Source organism: Erigeron canadensis, chromosome 4 (assembly GCF_010389155.1).
Source record: "Erigeron canadensis isolate Cc75 chromosome 4, C_canadensis_v1, whole genome shotgun sequence".
NCBI lineage: Eukaryota > Viridiplantae > Streptophyta > Magnoliopsida > Asterales > Asteraceae > Erigeron > Erigeron canadensis.
In genome coordinates, this window is record NC_057764.1 from 7,668,241 (window position 1) to 7,694,572 (window position 26,332).

General features: G+C 34.1%; 1 protein-coding gene across 1 annotated transcript; it reads right to left on the minus strand.

The window, feature by feature from the left end:
* On the minus strand, positions 1-25,782 carry LOC122596922 (pentatricopeptide repeat-containing protein At1g11900-like). Its single transcript, XM_043769567.1, has 4 exons — positions 25,727-25,782; positions 25,373-25,445; positions 2,028-3,208; positions 1-419 (listed from the first exon to the last, which is right to left on the minus strand). Exons 1-3 carry the CDS (start codon positions 25,780-25,782, stop codon positions 2,156-2,158), a joined length of 1,182 nt encoding a protein of 393 aa, XP_043625502.1. The 3' UTR covers positions 1-419; positions 2,028-2,155.
* Between the last annotated feature and the right edge of the window lie 550 nt (positions 25,783-26,332).

Consider the following 26,332-nt stretch of genomic DNA (forward strand, 5'->3'; position numbering starts at 1 on the left):
TGCCAGCTCAAATAATGTACATATTTAGGAAGAAAAAAAGGTGTACATTGCTAAACGCCTAACCCTAATCTCACAAGAATTTCAACTCTATATGCCTAAACTATCACATAATCATTCCTTTAAATGTCTATCAAGATTTAATGATATACAATCAAGAAATCAGAAAATATTACGCCAAAAACCAAGAGTCAAGATCTACATACATCCCCCCTTTTTTGATAAAAAAAAAAAAAAGAGAGCAGCAACATTAGCAAGCCTCATCAGGAACAAATTTACAAATAATCTGCCCGAAATCAGTAAAGAAGATGCCAGGAAGATCAAGTCTTTAATCAGCCCATCTTGCAGTATAAATTAGGTCCACCTACGGAAAGTCAGAATAGCAGAAGAGCCATGGTACAATTGAGTGATATATCTTTGACCTATCATAAAAAGTCACCAGAGAAAGAACATGTTAAAGCAAAGAATGAACAAAGCCTTACAAATATAAATAAATAAATACTCCGTCCCTCAGCATAAATGCTATTTCTGAGGTGGTATATATAAGTATAGTGAGAGTCTCGGAAACATAAGAATCACCTAAAATGCGACTTAAAAAAAGAGTAAAATGAAGCAAACTAGTGGACCCAAGTCGATGTCACGAATATCTTGTAACGGTTGCTAATGAACAGTATGTAAGTTTGAAATTTGGATTGGAAATGGAATCATACTGAAAAAGTAATTGTGGAATTTTTTTAAGACAACCTAAATCATCATTTATCCAATGAACTGCATGCCACATAATCGATGTATCAGATCTTATCATGTACTGAAATAAGTTAGAGCAACTATCTAGGAATTTAGTATATTGCTGTAGTTGTTATTCGTTTTCTTCAAATTCTAGTTGCAGGGGACAAAAAGAAACAAAAAAGCATAACTTCATTACTTACCTTATACTCTATACTTCTATATTACTTAAACCAAGAAGCCTTTGGACCAGATGGGGGAAAATTAGATAATTTTACTTCCAGACAAGTTGACACAAGAATTACATAATTTTACTTCCAAACAAGTTGACACAAAACATTATCCAAAGTCTTTTCGATCTACTATATAACCAATATTATATTATGATACAGAGTTGCATACTTACAACTTGTTTGAACCATTTCCTGTTAGAAAAGTAACCTAATAAGTGGGCTTTCTCAGAAGTAAATTCTCTTGAAAGTAAATTCTCATGCCTGAAAAGTAGTATAACAGTGACTTACAACTTGTTTGAACCATTTCCTGTTTGAACCATTTCCTGAAAAGTAAATTCTCTTGAATGACCCCCCTTTGTTTTAAACCGATATTACAAGCTAAAGTAACCTAATAAGTGGGCTTTCAACCCCATAAGGCCGTAAGAAGCAGTTGAAGGGAATTTTCCAATGAGAAAATGGTATGGGAGTGTGTGACTTGAACTATTGATTGGTCTATGCAGATATGTGCCCTTAGTTATCTTTATCTGCCACATTTAAATGTGTCTTTGTTCCAACCATCACGTAAGCCCATACAGGAGATAGGCCGTTTTGCTTGTACATGCATATTCATACAAAATCAGTGATCGTATTACATGTATATTGTATACTAGACTGGGAAATAACCACTAGAATGGTGGTCCATTGGCAATAACATAAATCATGGATCAAGCCCTCTCAGGGGTAGAGCCGAAGAATGTGAGCTATACAAGTTAGCAATAACATTCACATATGGTTCATTGGGAGATAAAGAAATAGATCGAACGACCGAGCCGCTTGCCTCGAAATGACCTGGACCTATAGGGAAACCCCAAAATGGTGAGGAAATAACCACTAGAATGGTGGTCCATTGGACCTATGCCTTTCAATGTAGAGGTCACAAGTTCTATCCGTGGCGTAAAACACTTAGTGGTCACAGAGATTCACCCGCTGTGACTTTGGGCTCACAAAGCGAGTGGGATCACTTACGCTCGTAACTTTGTAAGAGGCAAAAAAAAAAAAAAATCTAGATAGGGAAAACGTAAGAAGGCGCACCTTGAATACGATGAAGCTCAGTTCCTGCATCTTGTGCTATAAAGGAGCAATACACTCATGCAATGATATCCTTGAATGCTCATATACGAACATAGCTCCAAAATCGTTCCCAAATGAAGAAAACAAAGCTATCTATTTTTCCATTTAAAATCCTTTGGACCAACAAGATCATCCCGATATTCATTCATTTCCCCCAAGAACTTCTGTGCTAATTCTGATAAACCAATTGTCTTCAAATTATTAATTAGTGATCGATAGATATATATTGAAGGGCGGATATTCCCACGCTTCATATCTTCAAAGAGTCTCAACGATTCTTCTACGTTCCCTGATTTGGATAAACACTCGATCAGTGCAGTGTAAGTTATCAAATCAGGCTGCAGTCCCAGTTTCCCCATTTCTTTTGTTAGTACCACACACAGATCAAATCTCCCCACCTTCCTCAAGCTATGTAACAAGGTATTATAAGAAACGATATCAGGGGCAATATCAGCTTTTTTCATAGACACAAACACGTCAAGCATCTCGTCCACACGTCCAGCTTTACCTAATATCCCCAAGACAGTATTATAAGTAACCAAATCTGGCTTAAACTTAAAACTCTTCATGTTATCAAATACAAGGATGGCATTATGAATATGTCCACAGTCTGCAAACGCATATATAATCCTATTAATCACTGTTACACTTCCTGAACTCATCAGTTCCGAGATTTCCTTTACAAATGATTGCACAAATGTTAAATCATTGCTCTTAGAAATCGCCTTAGCGACATTAAAATACGTAGCTGAATTCATCAATATATAGTTGATTAACATATCTTTAAAGATATGAGATGCAATCTGTGTATCATTCTCTTCACAGGCGGCAGCCAGTAGGTGATTATAAGCCGGCAGGCTATTGATTGCATGTTTATCACGCAACAGCTGCAGCAGCCGAGCAGCTGCTTTTAGCTTTCTCCTTTTACAGAGTTCATGGATGTGATTAGTACATAATTCCTTCACTAAACGTGGACTTCCCTTTAAGTCGGAAATAAATTCATTCAAAACTTGATTTGCCACCTCCTCATCCTCACTAGATGGCGATGCTTGTGTTACCAACGACGATCTTCTAAATTTAAACGTACTTAGTATAGGATATGACGGACATAGCGATACCTGTTGAGCTGTTATGATACTCTTCTGCAATTATAAAAACCTTTTGTAAGTATCCAATCATAAATTGCATTATGCAGCTAATAAGCATTAGTGCATTACATTATGTAGTCGATAGGTGCAAAATAGTAAAAGTCTGCCAACTCGCCTGTTTTATTTGCTTATACATATAAAAAGCTAACCAGAGTAACCTTTTACCCAGAAAACCAAAAGTCAAACAGTCCGATACATTTTTCTCTATCTCCAAATTATTTCAGTCTGGTACTCGCAACAAACTAAACACATTGTCCAGGTAATGCATTAAGTTTTTCTCAATTTTAAATGAGTAACACAAAACTCAAGAAAACATTGGACATGATAAAACTGTGATTATATAAATATCTATCAGTTGCAATAATTATATACACATATATTTTTCAGTCTAATGGATTTTGTAAAGTCGATCATTTTTTAAATATTAAAGTCTATAAAATAACAACATTTTTTTCTGAACAGCCAAAGAATAAAGCCAGGCTACCCAGATTAACCTAATGGCCAAAGGCAACCCCATATGCTCGCTACCGCAAACAGTGCCGGTTGGCCCAAGCCTACAAAGGTAAAATACCAATTTGGGTGATTAACTTTCAAAATATGTTCGAATAATATATTAGTAAATAAACTCGTGACTCACAACCATAGTAAACTTGATTAATAGGGGTACACTATAAAATCTGCATCATTATAGTTGGCAGACTATCAACTATGTACGAGTATAGCTAGTTTAAACCTTCACTTCGGAGACATAAATGAAGATAAATATAATACAAATAAATAAATGTAAAAAAAGGATATGCATGACTTACAGTGTAAGGGAAATGAGAAATGAGTAGACATGATGATGTTGCAATTGGATGGTAACTAGTAGAAGATAAAATGGAGGATAATAAGAATAATTTGGAGGTTTTCCATGTGAATTGAGACAGCATCTAATTCGATTGATTGATTGTTGAGTTTGTTTATGCTTCAAATTTTTTAGGGTTTATGATATTGGGATACAAGTTAAAGAAAAAAATGAATGAAAATATGCATAATACAAGTACCAAGTAACTCGTGGATTGTTTTCACTTTTCTTTTCGCCTCTTCTTCAACGTCTATCCAATTTTCACTCTTCTAAAAACTACCTCTAACAATAAGACTTTTTATCTTTTTCTCATATCTTAAAATAAAAAAAATTTATTTTATTATATTTTAACCAAGATATTAATAGAACTTTTATTTTCATAAAAATAACAACATACAACAAATTAAACTAGTATATTTTAACTAATACATAATTTAAATTTATTAAATTTTTAAACATTAAACATTTTTTTAGGTTAGTTTCGATTCAGACATGCTAGGGGTAATTTTAATCAGCATTTTGCTAGACCTCCAACTCCATCATCATGAAAAAATACCTTAAGATGAGATCCTAAGACTCAAACCCGAGACCTTGAGAAAAACTCATCTCCCGGATCTACATAGTGAATATATAATATACTCTCACCAACCCACCTAAGTGGAGTTGGTTAAATATTAAACTAATACATAATTAAAATCTTACAAATTAAACTATTACAGTTAACTAAGAAATAAAGTAAATAAAACTATTCTTCGTCTTCGGATTTGTCGTTGTCCCCACCTTCAGCATTGTAAATAGTTTTGGTACGCCATATGAGCCTTAAAATCCTTCCTCGATAAACTAGCTGGAATTGGTAGCGTATGAATGTCGTGTTTTTGATTTCGTATTTATTGTGTGTGATTGTATGGTAATGTTATTGTTAAAAAAGGACTTATATTAAAAAAAAAAAAAAACAGGTTGGAGGTACACCTGACACCCATAATCTCTCTTTTTAAGCCTAATTCTTCCTCCTAATTAATCTAACTCTCTCCATTTTCTAGATTTTTTTTTCCAGCTTATTAAATAGATAATTATATTTATAACTCCATCATAAATCTTATTTTATCAAAATATATATTTTTTAAAATGTTAAAGATATATAGTATCCTTAAAACTTTCTTAATAGATTAATCTTCTTCTTCCTATCTTTAATAAACAAATCAGGTTTAGTAAATTTCTCAACAAAAAAACATACGGTATTTTGTTCGTGTTTGTTTTTTATTTGATATTGAATTGTTGTATTATTAATATTTTTTTTTATCTTTTTTTAATTTAGTTTGTTGTCAATTGTAGTTTCATTATGACTTCTTCTTCTGCTACAAAAGGATTTATTCTTTTAAATTTGTTTTGTTTATATTTTGTTATTTTTCACCTGTTTTGTTATTTATCATTTTGATATTTATCTTTGATATATATATTTGGACTTGCTTGGTTTTATAAGCAAATATATATATTTGGACAAGGAATTTGGAGGATACATTTAAGGAAACACTTTTAATTCCTTAAATGCATTGGTTAAAGTACAAAGATAAAGTCACATTTGATGTGATTTGTCTTACTTTAAACCAAACACCTTTATACACATGTTTACTTTTATCAATAAACAAATGGATTGTCCGGGTAAAAGCGTGTAAAGGTATTTAAGTTAATTCCTTGTAATCAGTGTTCAGATTGGTAAGTTTTGAAACACTAACATATGCTCCAGTTTTCAATTAGTTAAGACTGCTAGTGGCCCCACCATTTAGTCATCTTCTTTCTTCAAACTTCAGGTTTCGACTTCAGTGGGAATGTTTTCAGTGGAATAAATTTTGACTGGAGTGAAGTCAAGTGAACTTAAATGACGTTAACTGGATTTTCTGTACAAGTAAGACATTCACTAGTCTTCAATTATTTCTGGACAAATCTTCATTAGGCTCTAGATGATTGGACCAATCCAGATGATTCAGGAGCAAGTTCAGTAAATCCTGAACTAACATATTTTAAGACTATTCGTCTATTAGACAGAGTCTGAAAAGTAGTAGGGGATAAAGAAATAAGAAGGGGATAAGGAGATAAGAAATATACAGATACTTAGGGGAAAGCCTTTTGCTTGAGCATAGCAATTTTTTATATCCATTAAATTATTATCACAAGAAACTTTCAAAAATTAATTTTTTGAAAATTAAAAAACCATATTTGGCAATTGTTGAAACTAGAGAATAAATGTTTAAAAGACATTTAACGGCCCAGAAACCTTGATATGCTCGTAACATAAGTTGTGGTCATTCTCTCGGTTCATATCTATTCAAATACAAACATTAGAACGTTCTCAAATACAAATATCGTATCCGACTGTATATGTTCGGTGAACCACTAAATTGATTCAATTTTTGATTAATTTGATCGTATTATTACATATCCACAACAATTGACAGTGGTGAAATGCTAATATATAGTACTTATGGAATTTTTTCCGCAGAGTTAGAAATTGTTAACTTATACACAATACATGACATTACCAATTTAGATGTGACAGTAAAACATGAATATGAGCTAATGTTGTACGTAGAGCTAGAAACAAAACAATAGATTATCTCTACTACATTATAAAATATTTCCCCCCTCCAAACTTTCAACTTTCAACAAGTGAAAACCTTAAGATACCCTATCAGTTATTTATAATACCCTTATAATAAATCTCAACCATTCATTTTTTTTCCCAATCTCCTCAAATATCAACCACTCGTTTTCTCTCTCATCTATAAATTTCTCCAATTCTTTCAAAATCTTTTATCTAAAAAACCGTAAATCGATAAATTATAAAAATTATACGGGTGTTCTTAAAATTTCATGTCATTTCATTAGAAATGTTATTCGATATACTTTAGACGAATTTTTAAATCCGAGGGTGGAGCCCGTACGGCTAAGGTATTTGGCTATCACATTCTTTGACATATCACAACCTATGGCCTATCACCCTATCATCTTACCGTCGCAACGAACGAGTACTTACTCTCGTTTTAAATTAAGCAGATATGAAGAATTATTTTGTTTGTTGTAACAACCTTTAATTATTTGTTCATTAATGTATGTCGTACTAAACTAAAACTTTATATTTTAAACTATCTATAACACTTTTTATAAAGAATTTGGTTCTTTTGTGCTTTTGTAACTATTTATTACATTTTCTAAGAATTTGTTTTTTTTTTTGATAGTTGTTGAAGGGCAATTTATTGATACACATATTTTACACATGTGTAAGGTGGTGATCGGAGATGATCATGGTGGTGGTTGAAGGCGGCAGTCTCGTCGAAGAAGAAGGAAATAAATTAACCTACACATGTACTTTTTTAATGCATGTATTATAAATAACCCACCTTATACACACACACATATACATACATACATACATACATATATATATATATATATTTAAATCACAAGATTTCATTCTTGAACAAAAATCCATTTTTTAATTTATTTACACCACGATTTTGAATCAGAAGAGAGATTTCAAGAAATGGCGACAAGAATCATTTGTTAGAACTTAAACTTGTCAAACATAACATGGTCTTCTTGTATGTATTCGATTTGCGCTTTTCAAAACACAAACTCATCATTCATTTGTATCACGTCAAATGTATTTCTGCCTTTGTAATTTAATATTCAATATCGAGATAAATGATAAGGTTAATTGAAAATAGTTTAGAATAAGGATAAAAAATAAATTTATACAGTATTTCATAATTCGTAATTAAGGTAGTAATTAAACAATTACAAACTCATAACTCATAAGGCTTTGAATGTACTTTTAGAAAGTTTTGTTTTTATTGCCTTACGTTTTGATCTTTCTATACTTCCTCGTCTGTAGATGTACTTTCTTTCTCATCTTTTTCTTTCAACTAAAATGTAACGCGCCAATTTTTAAACGGTAATATTTTAACTATGATATTATATTTTATAGTTAGTAAAGATAAATGAGTCATTTCCTTATAAAATATTAGTTCCTAAATGAAATATTAGATAAACAATAGGGGATAAAATATAACTAATAGTACTAATACCCTTAATTTAGTTAAAATTACAATTACATTGTAAACATCCCGGAACTTCTTATGTGTGTGTGGTCGAGAGTGTTCACCGACAAAAAAATAAAAAAATAAAAAAAAAATAAACCTACAAAGAGTAAGATCAAATTGATGGATCCATATTAATTAATTACTAGTTCTTTTTCTTTCCATCATAATAAACTCTCTAGTTCTACAACAACAACAATAATAATATATCCTTGAATGATGTAAGAGAAGCATGGAAGATTTTATTTAGGGTTCATCAAGAAAGAATTGGGGATTTCAAGTGTAGCTAGTATCTATAGTTAATTCAAGTGAAGGTAAAGTTATTAATAATTGTTACTAGTTATATGTTTAACACATGATGATAATAAAATTATTATCATCATTCTTTTAAGAATTTTTATGGAAACCCATATTATTATAATTGTTATTGTTGTTGTTTGGCTAACTAGAATTGGAATTGAAATTAAGATTTGAGATAACAAAGATATATTGCTAAGTGATAGTATGGTAAAGTAATATTATGTACTTGAGAATTTTATAAGAAAAGTGTATTATGTATTTAGCCAAACATAACAATATATGTATGTTATGGGTTAGTTGGGAAGTTAAATAAGCTATATAAGTAATCATGTATTTTGCCATTGTAATAGATTTTGAGTTCGAGTTATCTTAAGGATTAATTACAAGTTATCGTTAATAAGGTGAGTACAAAGTATATTTATGTTAGTAGTTAGACTACAAGAATTGGCGTTGTCCATTCTTGTAGGTAGTTAGACTACAAGAGTTGGCGTTGTCCATTCTTGTAGGTAGTTAGACTACAAGAGTTGACTTTTGGTTTAACTCTTGTAGGTAGAGTTTAAGACTACAAGAGTTTGATTAAATTCTTGTAGGTAGAGTTAATAGTAGCTATGGATCCATATGCTTGTTAGTTGGCTAGTAAAAGTAGTTCAAGTAATATGATAAAGTGTTATGATTGTGCTAATCTAAGATAATTGATATGATGATAACTTGCATAATTATATTTTGTACTCACTAAGCGAAATTGCTTATCTTTTTAGTTGTTTATATTTTATAGGTTCAAGAAGATCAAAAAAGAAAGCCAAGTTGGAGTAATTAGCTAGAGCTTTTGAAGTAAAGGTAGTGTAAATTTGGTGTTAGTTAATCCCTTTTAATAACCAAGCTCTTGATCAAATATTTTGAAAGTGTTGTCTTTTGAGTTGTAATTTGGTCAAGTTTTAGTTTAAGAAACTATCGGTCAAATGATAAAGTTATGGTTGTATTATGTAATGATTTGAACATTAGACTAGTTTGTATGTTTTAGTCAAAATGTATTTTTGACATGTAATGTTATCTTTAAAGTTGTGTTAAGCTTGATAGTTAAACTAGTTTGAAAATACAGGCTGGATGCATGATTTTACGGATAGGGCATGCCAAAAATTTTAAAAAAAAGAAGTCAAATCAAATAAGTTTGTCGTTTTGTATTTGAGTCTTTACAAGTGTTATCAGAGCTTTGGTTTAAGGGATTTAGGTATTCGATCATTATAGAATAGAATGCATAAGCTTAAACCATAGTATGTGACTGGCCATAAGTGAGATAAGTTGTTTTATATTAGAGTATGAAAATATTTAACTAATTTAACTCAAGGAGTTATAATATATAATCATAATAATGACTGCAGCATTATTACGATCATATAGTAAACATCTAAGTTAAAGGCGTTAAATATGGAAGTTCTCTAATATGAGACTTTAGAGCTCGAGACCTTGTATATGATATGATTGTATTTAATGATGTAGAATATAAATTTTGTAAAGTTAATAGATTGTTTGAACTTTCAGATGGATTATACTAATCAGGATTTAGGTGGCCCAAGTCATCATGATGCGGGCGTAGAACATCATTCTAATGACGATGAACAGGTTGATGCCAATGATGATAGTATCTCAGCTCAGATAGGAAGAGCCCTTCAGAATTTTGCTCCTTATTTTACTCGTCAAATTCAGGATACTGTGCAAAATATCGTTACTGGTGACATAACTACTATGATCAAAGAACAGGTTCTCAAGTTGTTCAGGAGGAGTTTGATAAGCGTTTTCCTCAAACTCAAGGAGGTCAGCCTAAAATTCAAACTGTGGGAAGCGAAGGTACTCATATGGCAGAGACTACATCTCAGAAAGAGTATAACTTAAAAAATTTCACTATTTCTCATCCCCCTGAATATGATGGGGATCCTGATCCCATTGTTAGTACTAATTGGATATCTGAGATCGAGGGTGCTTTCAGAATTACTAAATGCCCTCCCGAGTTAAAGACGATCTATGGAGCGAGTAGGTTAAGAGGAGGTGCTAAGCGGTGGTGGGATGAACAAATCAGAGTTAAAGGCGAGGCTTTCATCTCTACCTTGTCTTGGGATGATTTTAAACAAGAATGTTACAAGTTTTTCCGTCCTGAAGCAGAAATTGCTAAACTTCGTGCCGAGTTCTTAACTACACCTCAGGGGTCATTAGACCTGAATTCTTTTAAAACTCAGTTTTTGGATAAAGCTCAATTCTTCCCAGAGTATCTTAATAATGATGATTTGCTTAAAGAAAATTTTCATAGGCTACTCCGTAAAGATCTACGGGAACGCATTAGTCTTGTGCAGATGAAGTCTTTTACTGAATTATATAATGTTGCACGAGGCTTTGAAGTAGAGAAAGCACAGAGTGAAGATTTACATCAGAAAAAAGAAAGTTTGAGCAAACTAGTTATTCAAGCAAGAAATTTAAGGGAAGCGGCACGCCAATGGGGAACCAACATAGAAGTGGAAATTCTCCTCGTTGTGATATTTGTGGGAGGATGCATTCAGGCCAATGTCGAGCTAATTCGGAAAACTGTTATAAATGTGGACTGCCAGGCCATTTCATGAAAGACTGCAAGTTTCAGCCAGGGAAAGTGACACCAGGGAAAGTGACAGTTTGTTTCCACTGCTTTCAGGCAGGCCACAGGAAGAGTTCTTGTCCTTTTTTGTCGGAGGAGGAAAGGAAAGCTGAATTGAGGAAAGAAACCAAAAGGAGGTTAGCAAAGATGACGGGGGCTCAAAAGGGAAGAGCTTTTCAGATTTTAGTTAATGAGGCAAAACAGGCATCAGATGTTGTGTCAGGTACCTTTCTGGTGAATTCTATACCTGCTAAAGTTTTATTCGACTCTGGTGCAAATCGTTGTTTTGTAGCCTCTAGATTCTCCCATTATCTTATGAAAACCCCATCTAAATTAGATTCACCCTTAGAAGTAGAAATTCCCCAGAATGAAAAGTTACTTCTTTATGATGTGTATCGGGATTGTGAACTAGTTATTGATTCTAAATCTTTTAAAGTTGATTTAATTCCAATGATCTTGGGTGAGTTTGATATTATCATAGGAATGGATTGGCTTGGGTTACATAAAGCCAACATTTCTTGTGATGACAAAAGTGTCCATCTCAAGGCTCCTAGTGGGGAAGATATGATTGTCTATGGAGAGAGGCAAAAATATCCTTTATCAATCTGTACTTATGCTCGTGCTCACCGTCATATTCATCATGGGTGTCAAGCCTATCTAGCTCACGTTATTGATTCTAGAAAAGAGACAAAGTCTTTGCAAGAAATTCCGGTTGTTAATGAATATTCTGATGTTTTTCCTGATGACTTGCCGGGTGTTCCACCTGACCGGCAAGTTGAGTTTTGTATTGATCTTGTTCCAGGTGCTAATCCTATTGCCAAGGCTCCTTATCGTCTAGCACCGACAAAAATGCAAGAGTTAATGAGTCAACTCCAGGAACTTTTAGACAAGGGTTTTATTCGTCCAAGTAGTTCCCCGTGGGGTGTGCCTGTTCTCTTAGTCAAGAAGAAAGATGGTACTATGCGCATGTGTATTGATTACCGTGAACTCAACAAGGTAACCATCAAGAATAGGTATCCTTTACCTCGAATTGATGATTTATTCGATCAACTTCAAGGTGCAAGTTATTTTTCTAAGATTGATCTCCGGTCTGGATATCATCAGTTGAAGGTAAGAGAAGAAGATATTCCAAAAACTGCGTTTCGAACTCGTTATGGGCATTATGAATTTGTTGTTATGCCTTTTGGTCTTACAAATGCTCCTGCAGCTTTTATGGACCTTATGAATCGTGTTTGTCGTCCTATGTTGGATAGATTCGTGATTGTTTTCATTGATGATATTCTAATTTACTCAAAGAGTCAAGTTGAACACGAACATCATTTGCGTGAAGTCTTGGAAACTCTCAGAAAAGAAAAACTTTACGCAAAATTTTCTAAATGTGAATTTTGGCTAAAAGAAGTGCAATTTCTTGGTCATGTTGTAAGTAATGAAGGCATTAAAGTTGATCCTGAAAAGATAGCGGTAGTTATGAAATGGGATCGTCCGAAAAATCCCACAGAGATTCGCAATTTTCTTGGGCTAGCCGGTCATTATCGCCGATTCATTTTAGACTTTTCAAGAATTGCTTCTCCTTTAACAAAGTTGACTCGAAAGAATGAAAATTTTAAGTGGGGTAACGAACAAGAATCAGCTTTTAATACACTCAAACAGAAGTTAAGTCAGACACCTGTTCTAGTTCTACCAACAGGAGTTGAGGATATGTCTGTATATTGTGACGCTTCTTCTAATGGTCTTGGTTGTGTTCTCATGCAACGTAGGAAAGTCATTGCTTATGCATCAAGACATCTCAAGGAACACGAGAAAGGATACCCAAATCATGATCTTGAATTGGCAGCGGTTGTCTTTGCCTTGAAAATATGGCGTCATTATCTTTATGGTGTTAAGTGTACTATTTATACCGATCATAGAAGTCTCAAGTATTTCTTTGATCAACGAGATCTAGATAATCGTCAGAGAAGATGGTTAGATCTTCTAAAAGATTATGACTGTGAAATTCTCTATCATCCTGGCAAAGCAAACGTTGTAGCAGATGCTCTTAGTCGAAAAAGTCGTCATGGTAATATTGAAGTTGCGTCCCTAAGAATGATTATTACTAACAAGTTTTTCGATCAAATTAAAGAAGCCCAAGAGAAAGCTTTACAAAATGATGAAAGAAAAGAACGTATTAAAGGTCAAGTTAAGCATTTCTCTAAAGATTCAAGAGGGCTTATTACTCGTTATGATAGAATTTGGATTCCATTCTCAAGTAACATTAAACAGATATTATTCGAGGAGGCACACAAGTCTAAATATTCCATTCATCCGGGAGCAACAAAGATGTATTATGATCTCAAGAAGGATTACTGGTGGCCTGGACTGAAGAGAGATATTGTTAAATACGTTCAAAAGTGTTTAACATGTTTGCAGGTTAAGACAGAGCGTCAGAAACCATATGGGAGTTTACAGCCTTTGGAAATACCCAAGTGGAAGTGAGAACATCTCATTATGGATTTTATTACAAAGCTGCCAAAGACACCTCGTAATCACTATGACACCATCTGGGTGATTGTAGATCGTCTTACAAAAAGTGCTTTGTTCATTCCAATTCGAGAATCTTTTTCTTCAGAAGTGTTAGCTGATCTTTATTTGAAAGAAGTGGTGGCAAGGCATGGTGTTCCTATTTCTATTGTCTCTGATCGAGATACTCGATTCACTTCTCAATTTTGGCATAAATTCCAAGAGGATATGGGTACTCAGTTAAATTTAAGTACCGCGTATCATCCCCAAACAGATGGTCAAAGTGAAAGGACCATTCAGACTCTTGAAGATATGTTACGCGCATGTATAATTGACTTTGGTGGAACATGGGTTCTATACTTACCGTTAGCATAATTTTCATATAATAATAGTTATCATACCAGCATTGAAATGCCACCTTATGAAATGTTATACGGTAGGAAGTGTCGTACTCCTATATGTTGGGGAGAAATGGGACAAGAGAACTAGGTGGAACTGACATTGTACTTAAGACCACCCAGAAGATTGATATGATTAGAGAAAGACTAAAGACAGCTCAAGACAGACAAAAATCGTATGCTGATAAATGGAGAAGACCTATTGAGTTTAATGTAGGTGATCACGTGTTGCTTAAGGTTTCTCCTTGGAAAGGGGTCATTCGTTTTCGTAAACGTGGAAAACTTGGTCCTCGTTTTATCGGCCCTTTTAAAATTTTGGCAAAAGTGGGGAAAGTTGCATACCGTCTTGAATTGCCCAAAGAACTCGCAGGAATTCACAATACATTCCACGTCTCACATCTTCGAATATGTTTGGCTGATAAAACTATGTTAGTACCGTTGGATGAGATTGAAATAGATCATAAACTTAACTATGCTGAAGAACTGGTTGGAATAGTTGATGAGCAGGTTAAGAACTTTCGTAGGAAAACATTAAAATTGTATAAAATCCAATGGAGGCATAAAAAGGGTTCAGAGTTCACCTGGGAACCCGAAGGAGTCGTGCTGAAGTATTTTCCATCGTGGCATATGGCGTGGATCACGAGGTCGTGATCTTGTGTAAGTGGGGAAGAGTTGTAACGCCCCGATTTTTAAACGGTAATATTTTAACTATGATATTATATTTTATAGTTAGTAAGGATAAATGAGTCATTTCCTTATAAAATATTAGTTCCTAAATGAAATATTAGATAAACAATAGGGGATAAAGTATAACTAATAGTACTAAATACCCATAATTTAGTTAAAATTACAATTACATTGTAAACATCCCGGAACTTCTTATGTATGTGTGGTCGAGAGTGTTCACCGACAAAAAAACAAAACAAAAAAAAGAAACTACGAAGAGCAAGATCAAATTGATGGATCCATATTAATTAATTACTAGTTCTTTTTCTTTCCATCATAATAAACTCTCTAGTTCTACAACAACAATAATAATAATATATCCTTGAATGATGTAAGAAAAGGATGGAAGATTTTATTTAAGGTGCATCAAGAAAGAATTGGGGATTTCAAGTGTAGCTAGTATCTATAGTTAATTTAAGTGAAGGAAAAGTTATTAATAATTGTTAATATTTATATGTTTAACACATGATGATAATAAAATTATTATCATCATTCTTTTAAGAATTTTTATGGAAAACCATATTATTATAATTGTTATTGTTGTTGTTTGGCTAACTAGAATTGGAATTGAAATTAAGATTTGTGATAACAAAGATATATTGTTAAGTGATAGTATGGTAAAGTTATATTATGTACTTGAGAATTTTATAAGAAAAGTGTATTATGTATTTAGCCAAACACAACAATATATGTATGTTATGGGTTAGTTGGGAAGTTAAATAAGCTATATAAGTAATCATGCATTTTGCCATAGTAATAGATTTTGAGTTCGAGTTATCTTAAGGATTAATTACAAGTTGTCGTTAATAAGGTGAGTATAAAGTATCTTTATGTTAGTAGTTAGACTACAAGAATTGGCGTTGTCCATTCTTGTAGGTAGTTAGACTACAAGAGTTGACGTTGTCCATTCTTGTAGGTAGTTAGACTACAAGAGTTGACGTTGTCCATTCTTGTAGGTAGTTAGACTACAAGAGTTGACTTTTGGTTTAACTCTTGTAGGTAGAGTTTAAGACTACAAGAGTTTGATTAAATTCTTGTAGGTAGAGTTAATAGTAGCTATGGATCCATATGCTTGTTAGTTGGCTAGTACAAGCAGTTCAAGTAATATGATAAAGTGTTATGATTGTGCTAGCCTAAAATAATTGATATGATGATAACTTGCATAATTGTATTTTGTACTCACTAAGCGAAATTGCTTATCTTTTTAGTTGTTTATATTTTATAGGTTCAAGAGGATCAAAAGACAAAGCCAAGTTGGAGTAATTAGCTAGTGCTTTTGAAGTAAAGGTAGTGTAAATTTGGTGTTAGTTAATCCCTTTTAATAACCAAGCTCTTGATCAAATATTTTGAAAGTGTTGTCTTTTGAGTTGTAATTTGGTCAAGTTTTAGTTTAAGAAACTATCGGTCAAATGATAAAGTTATGGTTGTATTATGTAATGATTTGAACATTAGACTAGTTTGTGTGTTTTAGTCAAAATGTATTTTTGACATGTAATGTTATCTTTAAAGTTGTGTTTAGTAAGCTTGATAGTTAAACTAGTTTGAAAATACAGGTTGGATGCATGATTTTACGGATAGGTCATACCAAAATTTTTTTAAAAAAAGAAGTCAAATCAAATAAGTTTGTCGTTTTGTATTTGAGTCTTTACATAAAACCAATAAAATAATCTCCTATTTTTGAGAAGCTATAACACCGGCTTTATCAACACACCATCCACGTAGAAAAAGCCCGGTAATGTAAACTTTAACTTTATGTGTATGTGTCAAAGCCCGGTGTTAACAACACCGGGATTCCTATTTTTGCAAATTATTTTGGAAAATGTACTACAAATATCATTACCGCTGGAATTGTTATCATCTGTACAAAATTTATTTATGATACCAAACCTTTTGATGCCGTTTAACACGCATTCAAATTACTCAAGACTAAAGATTAATCAAAAGACTGAAAACCATTGACAAAACGTCAATTTTCTTATAACTCAATAATATTCAACTGAATTTTACAATAACCAAAATCCTTATTTATACTAATCTTAATACCTCTAAAATAGGAAACAAATCAAGTTATAGTTATCCTAATAAATAAAAAGATAACTTATTAAAATAAAAAATTATTTATTTAAAATAAAAGATAACTTGAATTAAACTCCACTGGCGGGTGTGGTCATGCAGGTTACGGGTCTCCTGCATCACCTGTATTAAAACAGCGATGAGATGAATTTGGATTGCTAAGTAAATTTACTTTTTATTGGCTTATGTAAACTGTAAAAAAAAGCATTCCCACTGAGTTTTTAGGCAAATGATACAATTTTATAAAAATACTATTATGACTTTTTTTTTTGAAAAAAGCACCGTTTTGTTAAATATTTTTTAAAATACATCATGTAAGTAACTATTTTCTCTAAAAACACAATATTGGTTAATAACTCCCTTCTTTTGCTGTAGGACTTAATAAAGATGACGGATTTCATTGACACCGTGTGCATGCTTATGGGAAGGCCACGCGGCAACGCGAGAGTGACCCCAGTCGATGTTGTACATTGTTTTTAATTTGTTTCTATCTATTTATTTGTGTTATTTGAAATTATTTATGTTTATTGTTACTATTATCTTTGGACATGATCGAATTTAAAATTTTAAATACACTAAGTATTTAGTGTGTACGTGTATATATATAAATATAAATTTACGTATTAGATGTTGCATATCTTAAGCATCGATCAAATAACATAAAAAAATCACGGCATGTTTTTGATTGAAGATTAAACATTATTTGTTAGTCCTCGAAACCACTTATGTTATCTACGGCCAGTATCTGCTCGATCTGCTGGTATTTCAACTTTTTTCATTTACTAAAAACAGTCGCATTTCTAATATGCAACGTATAATTATGAGATAGTAGATAATAGTAACAAAAGTTCATACAATAAGTTAATGGACTCCAATTGTGTTAAAATGGAAACAACACATCCGCAAAAAGTTTTCGAATAAGATGAGTATTCACTAATTAACCATATATTGGGTATGTTTGGCAAAACTAGCTGGTAGCTGGTAGCTGTTAGCTGTTAGCTGGTAGCTGGTGGCTGTTAGCTGAAAGCTGTAGCTAGAAGCTGATAGTTGAAACTTGTTAGATATATTTAAATGTTTGGCAGAATAGCTGGAAGCTGTTAATAAAAGTCTAAATGACAATAATGGACATGAATAAAATACACTTAAACCACTTTATAGATGTTTAGTAATATAAATTAAAAATAATGATATATATAAATACTCTTTTATAGTTTTATCTGTATTCGATCAGTTTATGACATTGGATAATTTATAAATAAACATTTGGCTTTAAATTACACAACATTGAGTCTCAAGGGGTTTTTTTATAAAAAGATTACCCAATAGCTTTTAAAATCACTACACATCCTTTTGTACTTTACCAGAAACCACTTTATAAAAAGTCAAAAATCATGTGAGTAGTCTGCAAGTTTGTTAAAGACCCATTAGATAAGGACATGGATTTTTAATATTTAAGAAAGAAAACCCCATGGCAGATTGGCAGGATTCCTAAATGATGAGCTTGTTTAAATCCGTCTTCTATATACAAGTAAGTCAAACTAAGCATTGATTTTTCCACTTTCATCTTCTCTACAAACAAACAAAACCTTCCACCAAATCAACGATCGTGACAAGCTGTGAGACCAGCCGGCATGAAGCTGCGATGTTTCCGGTCAAATCAACAGCGGTGACAAAACTGTGGTGACATAACTGGGACGATCCTTTGACGGTGAATTGACCGTGTGTATATATGTATAGTTTTATAACGTGGAAGAAAGTGATTTTGGAAATTGGAAGGTTATTTATGTATTTTTGTATGTAAAAGCTTACAGCCTTTCGTAAACGCTTGTGAAAGTAGCTTTCAAATAAGGAGCTTTTTCTCCCATTTTAAAAGCCTAAAGCTCTTCTGACCAAACGAAGCTTTTCGTCAAAGAGGAGTTTTTTTTTAAAAGCTTGAAGCTCCAAAAAGCTCCTAAAAGCTGCGTGCTAAACGTACCCATAATAAAAAAAAAAGAAAGGTTCTTTTTGGAGTATTAACTATAAAATAAAATAACGTACTGTAAAAACATAAAACATAAAAACCCAGAACCTAGCTATCTGAAATTAAATCGGTGTTATTTTTGTTGGAGAGATACAAAAATAAAACTCATCGATCATTATTTATACTTTTATAAAAGATAACCTAAATACACCGACCAAAGTTGAACATCTAAGAAATATACAAATCATCTTTAAAAGTTCATCATACATCTTTACTCAGCTCTAACTCTTAAGAAGTTAAAAGTTCAATGTTTTATGTCTGTCCGTGTATACGTACGGGCCAAATATCTAATGAAATATGATATGTAACAATGCAAAATTTGATGGTTTTTCATGCGAGAGAAAATATGTTTATTATTTCAAACTTTTACAACATACCTGCCTTTAAAAGTCACATAATACGTGAGTTTCTAAGCTAGTATCCGGTAATTAAGCAATTTTTTAGTCTCCGTATATATATATATATATATATATATATTTAGAACAGCAAGGGCCAGGTCACGGTATCCAGACTGTTTACCGTAGACCTAAGACCCGTTTCCCTCCCCCCTGCCCACCCCACCCGGTAAATGCTCCACGAAGGCCCAGGAAACCTAAAGCCTATAAATCTCACGCTCGAGAGTATCGAACCTGAGACCTCACAGACAAACGTCCAGGTGTCCAACCACATAATTAGTGAAGGACAATCTCCGTACATCAATGTTTTAAAAACCGGTTTTTAGCTATACCGGCGTGAAAAAGTTTTCCGGTATTACCGGTATTATCGGTAATACCGGAAATACCGGTCGATACGACTATTTTTAATTTATTATATTTTTTTGTGTAAAAATCTTACAAAACTTATTATAATTTAATAAAAATAGTCAAAATGCAATTATAACTTACTCAAACATAATACCAAATATGTATTTCATAACAAAATATAGGTTTTAAAGTTCACAAGTAACAAAAAATAACATTAAAGTATCATAAAAATAATTTTTTAAAAAAATCAAAATTTATTTTTTGAAAATACAGGAAATACCGGGTATACCAGAAATACCGGCCGGTATTGAATAGTGAAAATACCGGAAAAATACCGGACTTAAAATACCGGCGTGGTCTTCGATACCGGTAATACCGGCCGGTATATACCAGTATTTAAAACATCGCCGTACATATATTAATCAATCAATCTCCGTTTTGTATATTTTATATTAAAATATATATTATTGTTCATTATTTTTTAATTATTAGATTAAATAATACGTAGTACTTTTTTATCCATTAATTTTAATATTACCATCTAATATACCTATAATATTCTATAATCTCAAATACTTATTTTTTTTTCTCTTCTCCATAAATTATTTTATTTCTCTAATTCATTCAAAAACTTTAATCTCAAAAACCGTACCTCGAGAAATTATAAAATTTATATCGGTGTTCTTAAAATTTTATGTTAGCTCTTTCATTAGAAAGGTCATTCGATATACTTTCGACGAATTTTTAAATCCGAGGGCGGAGTACGTCAAGTAGATCACCCCATCACCGATCACCCTATGACATATCTCCCCTTATGAACGATCACCTCCTATGACCTATCACATTTTATGACATATCACTCCACAATCTCACTGTTACATTGCGCGAACATCTAGCTAGTAGTGTTAAAAGTATATCGTACGTACGCCTTATTCTCTCTATATATTGGTGCGCATATGGTGAGATTATATATAGGCTGCTTGCTTTACTTAACATTACGTACGTTTGTGTGGATGCTTTATTTCTCTCTTTTTATTTCTTTTTTTTTTTTACAAATTACAACATATTTAAAGAGAATATATGTGAAAAGTGTCGTTTTTGTCATCTTCTTATGTTTTAACATAAATATATAATTTTCCAAATAATTAACAGAGCTCAGGTTGGTCCAATGTTTTATGTGTTGTCATTTGGTCCAAATAATAAACAAGTCGTCAATACGAGGTAATGGGTACATGTTCTTGACGGTCAACTTGTTCAATTCTCTATAGTCAATACACATGCGCATAGAGCCATCTTTCTTTTTCACAAATAGGATCGGAGCTCCCCAGGGTGATGAACTTGGACGAATTAGTCCTTTTGCTAACAACTCTTGAAGTTATTCGGACAATTCTTGCATTTCTGATGGCGCATGGCGATAGGGTGCCTTGGCCACGGGTGCAGCTCCAGGGACTAAGTCTATTCCAAACTCGACTGGTCTGTGAGGTGGAAGTCCAGTCAAATCTTCGGGAAACACCTCCGAAAAATCTTTAACTATTGGAATATCTTGAATGTCTTTACCCTCTGGCTTCCGTTCGACCACTAGTGCCAAGAAAGCGGGGTATTCTTTTTGTAAATACCTATTCGCTTTTATCGCCGACACCAAAATCAATTCCTTCCCTGACTTGTCTCCTTGCACTATCAATGTTTCGTCATTTGGCAGAGGTATTCTCACAACTTTCTCGTAACACCCAATAACAGCGCGAACTCTAGACAGCCAGTCCATACCAACTATCACATCAATACTTCCTAGTTCTATGGGAATCAGATCTATCTTAAAGGTTTCACCAGACAATGTTAAACTACAATCTACCAAATGATCTCTAGCAACATACTTTTGACCGTTTGCATATTCGACAATATAAGTTTCTTTCATGGGGATAGCTACTACATTAATTCAAGGCCTAAATTCTAAGGATATAAAACTTTTATCAGCACCAGAGTCGAATAACACAAAGACATAATGATTATTGAGTATGAATGTACCTATCACAACGTTGGGATCACGTCGTGCATCAGCAGCATCCAAAGCAAACACTCGGCCTCTTCCTTGTCCTCCTTGATTCCTTCCCTGATTCCCAGCTTGATTGTTCCCTGCATTGTTCTTGATTGGAACTATAGCATTGTTGTTCGGGGCTTGATTGAGTCGTGGACAAGTGGGTCGCATATGGGTTTCGCTCCCACATTCGTAGCATTGACCGGGTGTCTTGTCCCTACAGAACTTTGCTAGATGTCCCGTCTTTTTACAACAGTGACAAGTAGGACAATTTCCTCGGTGATGAAGATTACACCTGTTACATTTTGGGTCAGGGCCAGTGTACCTCTTGACCTCCTGAGTAACCACAGCAAAGTTTCTAGCTGTCCTAAACCTCTTGCCATTTCCACCGTTGCCAAAACCACTACCAGAGGCATAATCATTTCTTTTCTTGTTCACATCAGTTCCAACAGAAGAACCAGTGGTTCTTTTCAAGTCTATCACCATCCGGTTGGTGGCACTAACTGCCGCTTGAAGTGTCAAAGGATTAAAAGCGGCTACCAACCTTCGGACATCAGGTGACAAGCCATAACAGTATCTTTCGATCAATTTCTCTTCCGTATCTACCATACGAGGAACTAGCCTTGCCAATTCATGAAAACGAGTTGTGTATTTCTCGTTGTCTAATCCGACCATACTATGATTCCAGAATTCACCTTCCATTTTCTGTACTTCCTCCCGAGGATAGTACTTTTCCATCAACATCCTTTTAAAGTTCAACCAAGGTATGCTATTAGCTGGCTCTCGACCACGAGTCCTTATCTGCTCGTTCCACCATGACAAAGCGTGCTTTTGAAATTGAGAGGCAGCATATTCCACTTTGTGCTCTTCGGCACAACGGCTAATATGAAGCACCGCCTCTATGCTCTCTAGCCAATTGATTAGGCCGACAGGACCTTCGGTGCCATGGAACTCCTTTGGCTTGCAATAAGTGAAGGTCTTAAAGTCACTCCCGTGCAGATGAACTCGAGGAATAAGTTGTTCAGCAGTAGGTTCCACATTGTTACTATTGTCAGCATGATGATTATTATTGGCGTTCATACTCGCTGTGATCTGAGCGACTAGAGTAGGCATGGCGGCCAATAGTTGTTGTGTCACAAATGCCGCCATATTATTTTCCCCGCCAGCAGGTGGGGTAGATCTAAGACCAGTGTTCACATTTGCAGCAACAGTTTCTGGTCCTTGTTGGATCACAGGTCCTTCCTGTTGAGTATCATTAGGTCTAGGAGTTGATCGAGTAACTCTCTTTGGAGCAGTCTTCTTAGCTGGAGTCTTTTTCTGGGTCTTGCTTCTCTTCTTAGGAGCCATAAGTCTATGACATGAACAAAAATGTCATTTAGAGATTTCCATGAGAAGTTATATAGAAAGTTGCTTTGAAATATAGATGATAGTACAAATACAAGTCAAAATCTGTTGACTTGTATAAACTCATGTACTAAACAAGACAAGAAATATGAAACATCATAATTCTAGAGTTAAAATGAACAAGTGACGTAGTTTGAACAAGTATATAAGTCAAAAGATGATCGTATTTCATTGATGTCCAAAATTTACATAGTCAGATCGATACGGTTCAAAGATATGTGGGAACTACAGCCACAATGATAATTTACATAGTCGGACCAGCACGATTCAAAAGACATGTGGGAACTACATCCACAATGATAGACTGCAACTTAGGTACAAAATATGAGTTGTTATCTGTTCTAGGCTTACAATACATAACTACTATAGATTACATCTTGATAAGAACGACGATCAGCAAAGCCATGACCAAAACCACCAAGACTGATAGTATCCATATCACAGTCCAGATAGTCTCCTTCCCCTCCATAGCAACAGTCATAGCATCAGAAGCACTCTCCTTCCCCTCCCTAGCAACAGTCATAGCATCAGAAGCATGCTGATAAGCTCCAGTCAATCCTTGAGCTTGATTCACAATAGCCTCTCTAGAACGGATGAGAGAGTTGTTCATCCTTGACATTTGTCGGAGAGCATATTCCGACCTATCAACTTTAGTTACAACGGGCATAACAAGATTGGGGTTGTAAACAAGCACTCTGGAGGGACCCGCAGCATACGGATCGCCCAGAAAGAATGAAGGACCAAACCCAAGGTTGTCATGGACTGGTGCAGAAGGACCAGGAGCATTAGGATCTCGAGGAGCATAAGGTAGACGAGCTCCCTCGGTAGTTCTCCTTTGATATGGAGCTACCGGTGACAGAGGTGGTTGAACATGGATAGACACATGCTCATTTCCAGATTCACTGGATGATGATACCAGATTGACGGGGCGAGACTCAGTGCCCGAAGCCTCAAATGGTTCCTCTTCAGAAGAGTGAGGAACACGGGGAATAGAGTTAGCTACCACAGGAACTCGAGGAGTAACAGGAACAACAGCATAAGAGCTAGCTCCGTCCGACATGATTAGTCTGAAAGGTAGACAACATATCCGTATAAGTCTAATGGATGAGACAATACGAGTCAAATGACTGAAACAGTACGCAATACATGAGTTTTTAAAGAGATCTTCGTCTAAATGTATACACATATGATTTGGGTTTCTATTTCTAACATACCTTCAATGTTTATATATAGGGTCACCCGCAGCCTTCCCACCACATCTACAGTATGTTATTAATATAGTCCAAATTATCACGTATATACAAAATCTAGGATATTTATTTCGAGCCTTATATTATTTTACATAATCGGGACGTAGTTGATCAGGTTAGGTCTAATTATAAACAAATAATATAACTCTTGAAATAAGTATCCTAAACCTTAATAGACTTAGATTTCCTTTTGAAACGACAATGGCTATAGATTGAGTTTTTCCTCCGGAAAAACTCTGTATTAACTATAACCTTGGCTCTGATACCAATTTTTGTCACACCCCGTTGTAGCGGAAATACAGGGTTAACAAATAACTGCGTACTAATCAAAGGCTAATAGAAATTACATCCATTTAATACCAAATACAAGTCTAATACAAGTACAATCGTTCAAATGTGAACCCCAGAATACGGATATAAGTCATCCATATATGGAATTTGGCCCACTGAATACAAGATAAATATTTGGACAGTCTAGTACGATTAGAACTAATAAGATGATAGTTCTCATATGTCTGATGCTAATTGTACGTCCAAAGTCAAAAGAATGGCCCTAAAATGCCAAGATGATCAAAGACTTACTGTTGGTTACCTGAAAAGCACGAAATTTGAGAGGATCAACTATCGAAATAGTTGGTGAGTTTACAGTGTATTTGACCAAAGTTTAGTCGTCATTGAGAATACACAATGACATGTAGTTATTTAAGACAAGACAGCTGGGAGCAAAATCCGACAATATATAATGACAGTCCAGACCTAAGTCCGACAATATGACTAATATGCCTCGCACAGGATTTCCCGTCTAAAGTGGGGTGCGGACCAGAACCATGACAGTCAGGAACAAAATCTGACAAGACAACCATTAGGATCTCATAATGGTAATAACTACATAAGGGGAACATTTTAGTCTGTCAAACACATAAACATTTAGTCAGCCGACAACATGGCAAGTCTAAGTCACATAGAACAAAATTTCATAAGACATGTATACACATTTTCAGACAGCCGTCAACATGGCAAACATAAGGCAAATGATTTAAGTAGCCAAATCACATGACATAGACAAAGACAAATTATTTATAAAGTAGTCGTGTATACAACAGTACATGCTTTTCAGGCCCAAAGTAAAAAGGAAAAAGGGCGCCATAAACTCACCTTAGCGATCAAAGAGCTAAAAGGGAGAGCAAACTTGAGAATGAGCAATCTAGTCTCCACGTCTATCCAAAACCTAGGATATAAGTACCAATAATGAGGATCAACTCTCACGATGTCAAGTATCCTACGTACAACTACTTAGCTATCAACCCTAAAATGCCACGATCAAGAGTGTGATTTGAACGTCCATTTTATTTGACTTTAGTTTCTAATGTCATTGACATTGTCATTAAAAATGTAGACTCAAGTACTAATCCATGTAATCAAAGTTCAAGTGTTAGTCATCAAAAACTAGAAATGTCAAACTGTTCAGCACCTCGTGGCGCGACCTATATGTATCGCGACACAATATACCAGATTGCACTACATCGCGGCGCGATACTAACGACTAAAATCCGGTTGTTGACCATATTCCGCGATCCAAAATGTTTTATAATCTAACCTTTTCATTAAAATGACTAGAGACATGCTCAAAGAAATGAAAACTATCCAATTACTTACCAACAACAATTCCGACAGTGTCAATTTCAAAGCTTACTTTTATCCAACTAATCCACAGATACAAAACTCATTTCATTTCCAAGATAAGTAATTCATTCAATATAAATAAACTAAACCATGTGTTTAAGTTTAGACAAATACAAGTTTGAAGAAGAAGTTTACTTACAATTTGATGTTCTTCAAATGTAATAAAAGAATATGGAGATCGATGATGATGATGATTTTTGAAATCCTTGCCCTAAATTATTTTTGTTATCAAAACCCCAAGTAATCTCCTTAAATTTGTACTTTGATTTCTCCTTTTGATTCACTTGTCAAAATATTTCAGATTATGTATGTGTTTTGGTGTGTGTGTGTGTTCGATCAGTAACAAGGAAAGAAAAGGGGGAGGGCTTTTGTTGTTTTGTTTCTAACCACAGACAAAAAAGGACGGCCCATGTGGCCTATTTTGAGATATTT

Excerpts from the sequence above, each read along its gene's own strand:
- LOC122596922 (XM_043769567.1), bottom strand. The coding sequence starts at position 25,782 with ATGGTCAACAACCGGATTTTAGTCGTTAGTATCGCGCCGCGATGTAGT. Across the intron at positions 25,446-25,726 it reads CCGCGATGTAGTGCAATCTG|GTTTTGGATAGACGTGGAGA; the intron begins GTATATTGTGTC and ends CTTATATCCTAG. Across the intron at positions 3,209-25,372 it reads TTAGCTCTTTGATCGCTAAG|AAGAGTATCATAACAGCTCA; the intron begins GTGAGTTTATGG and ends TTATAATTGCAG.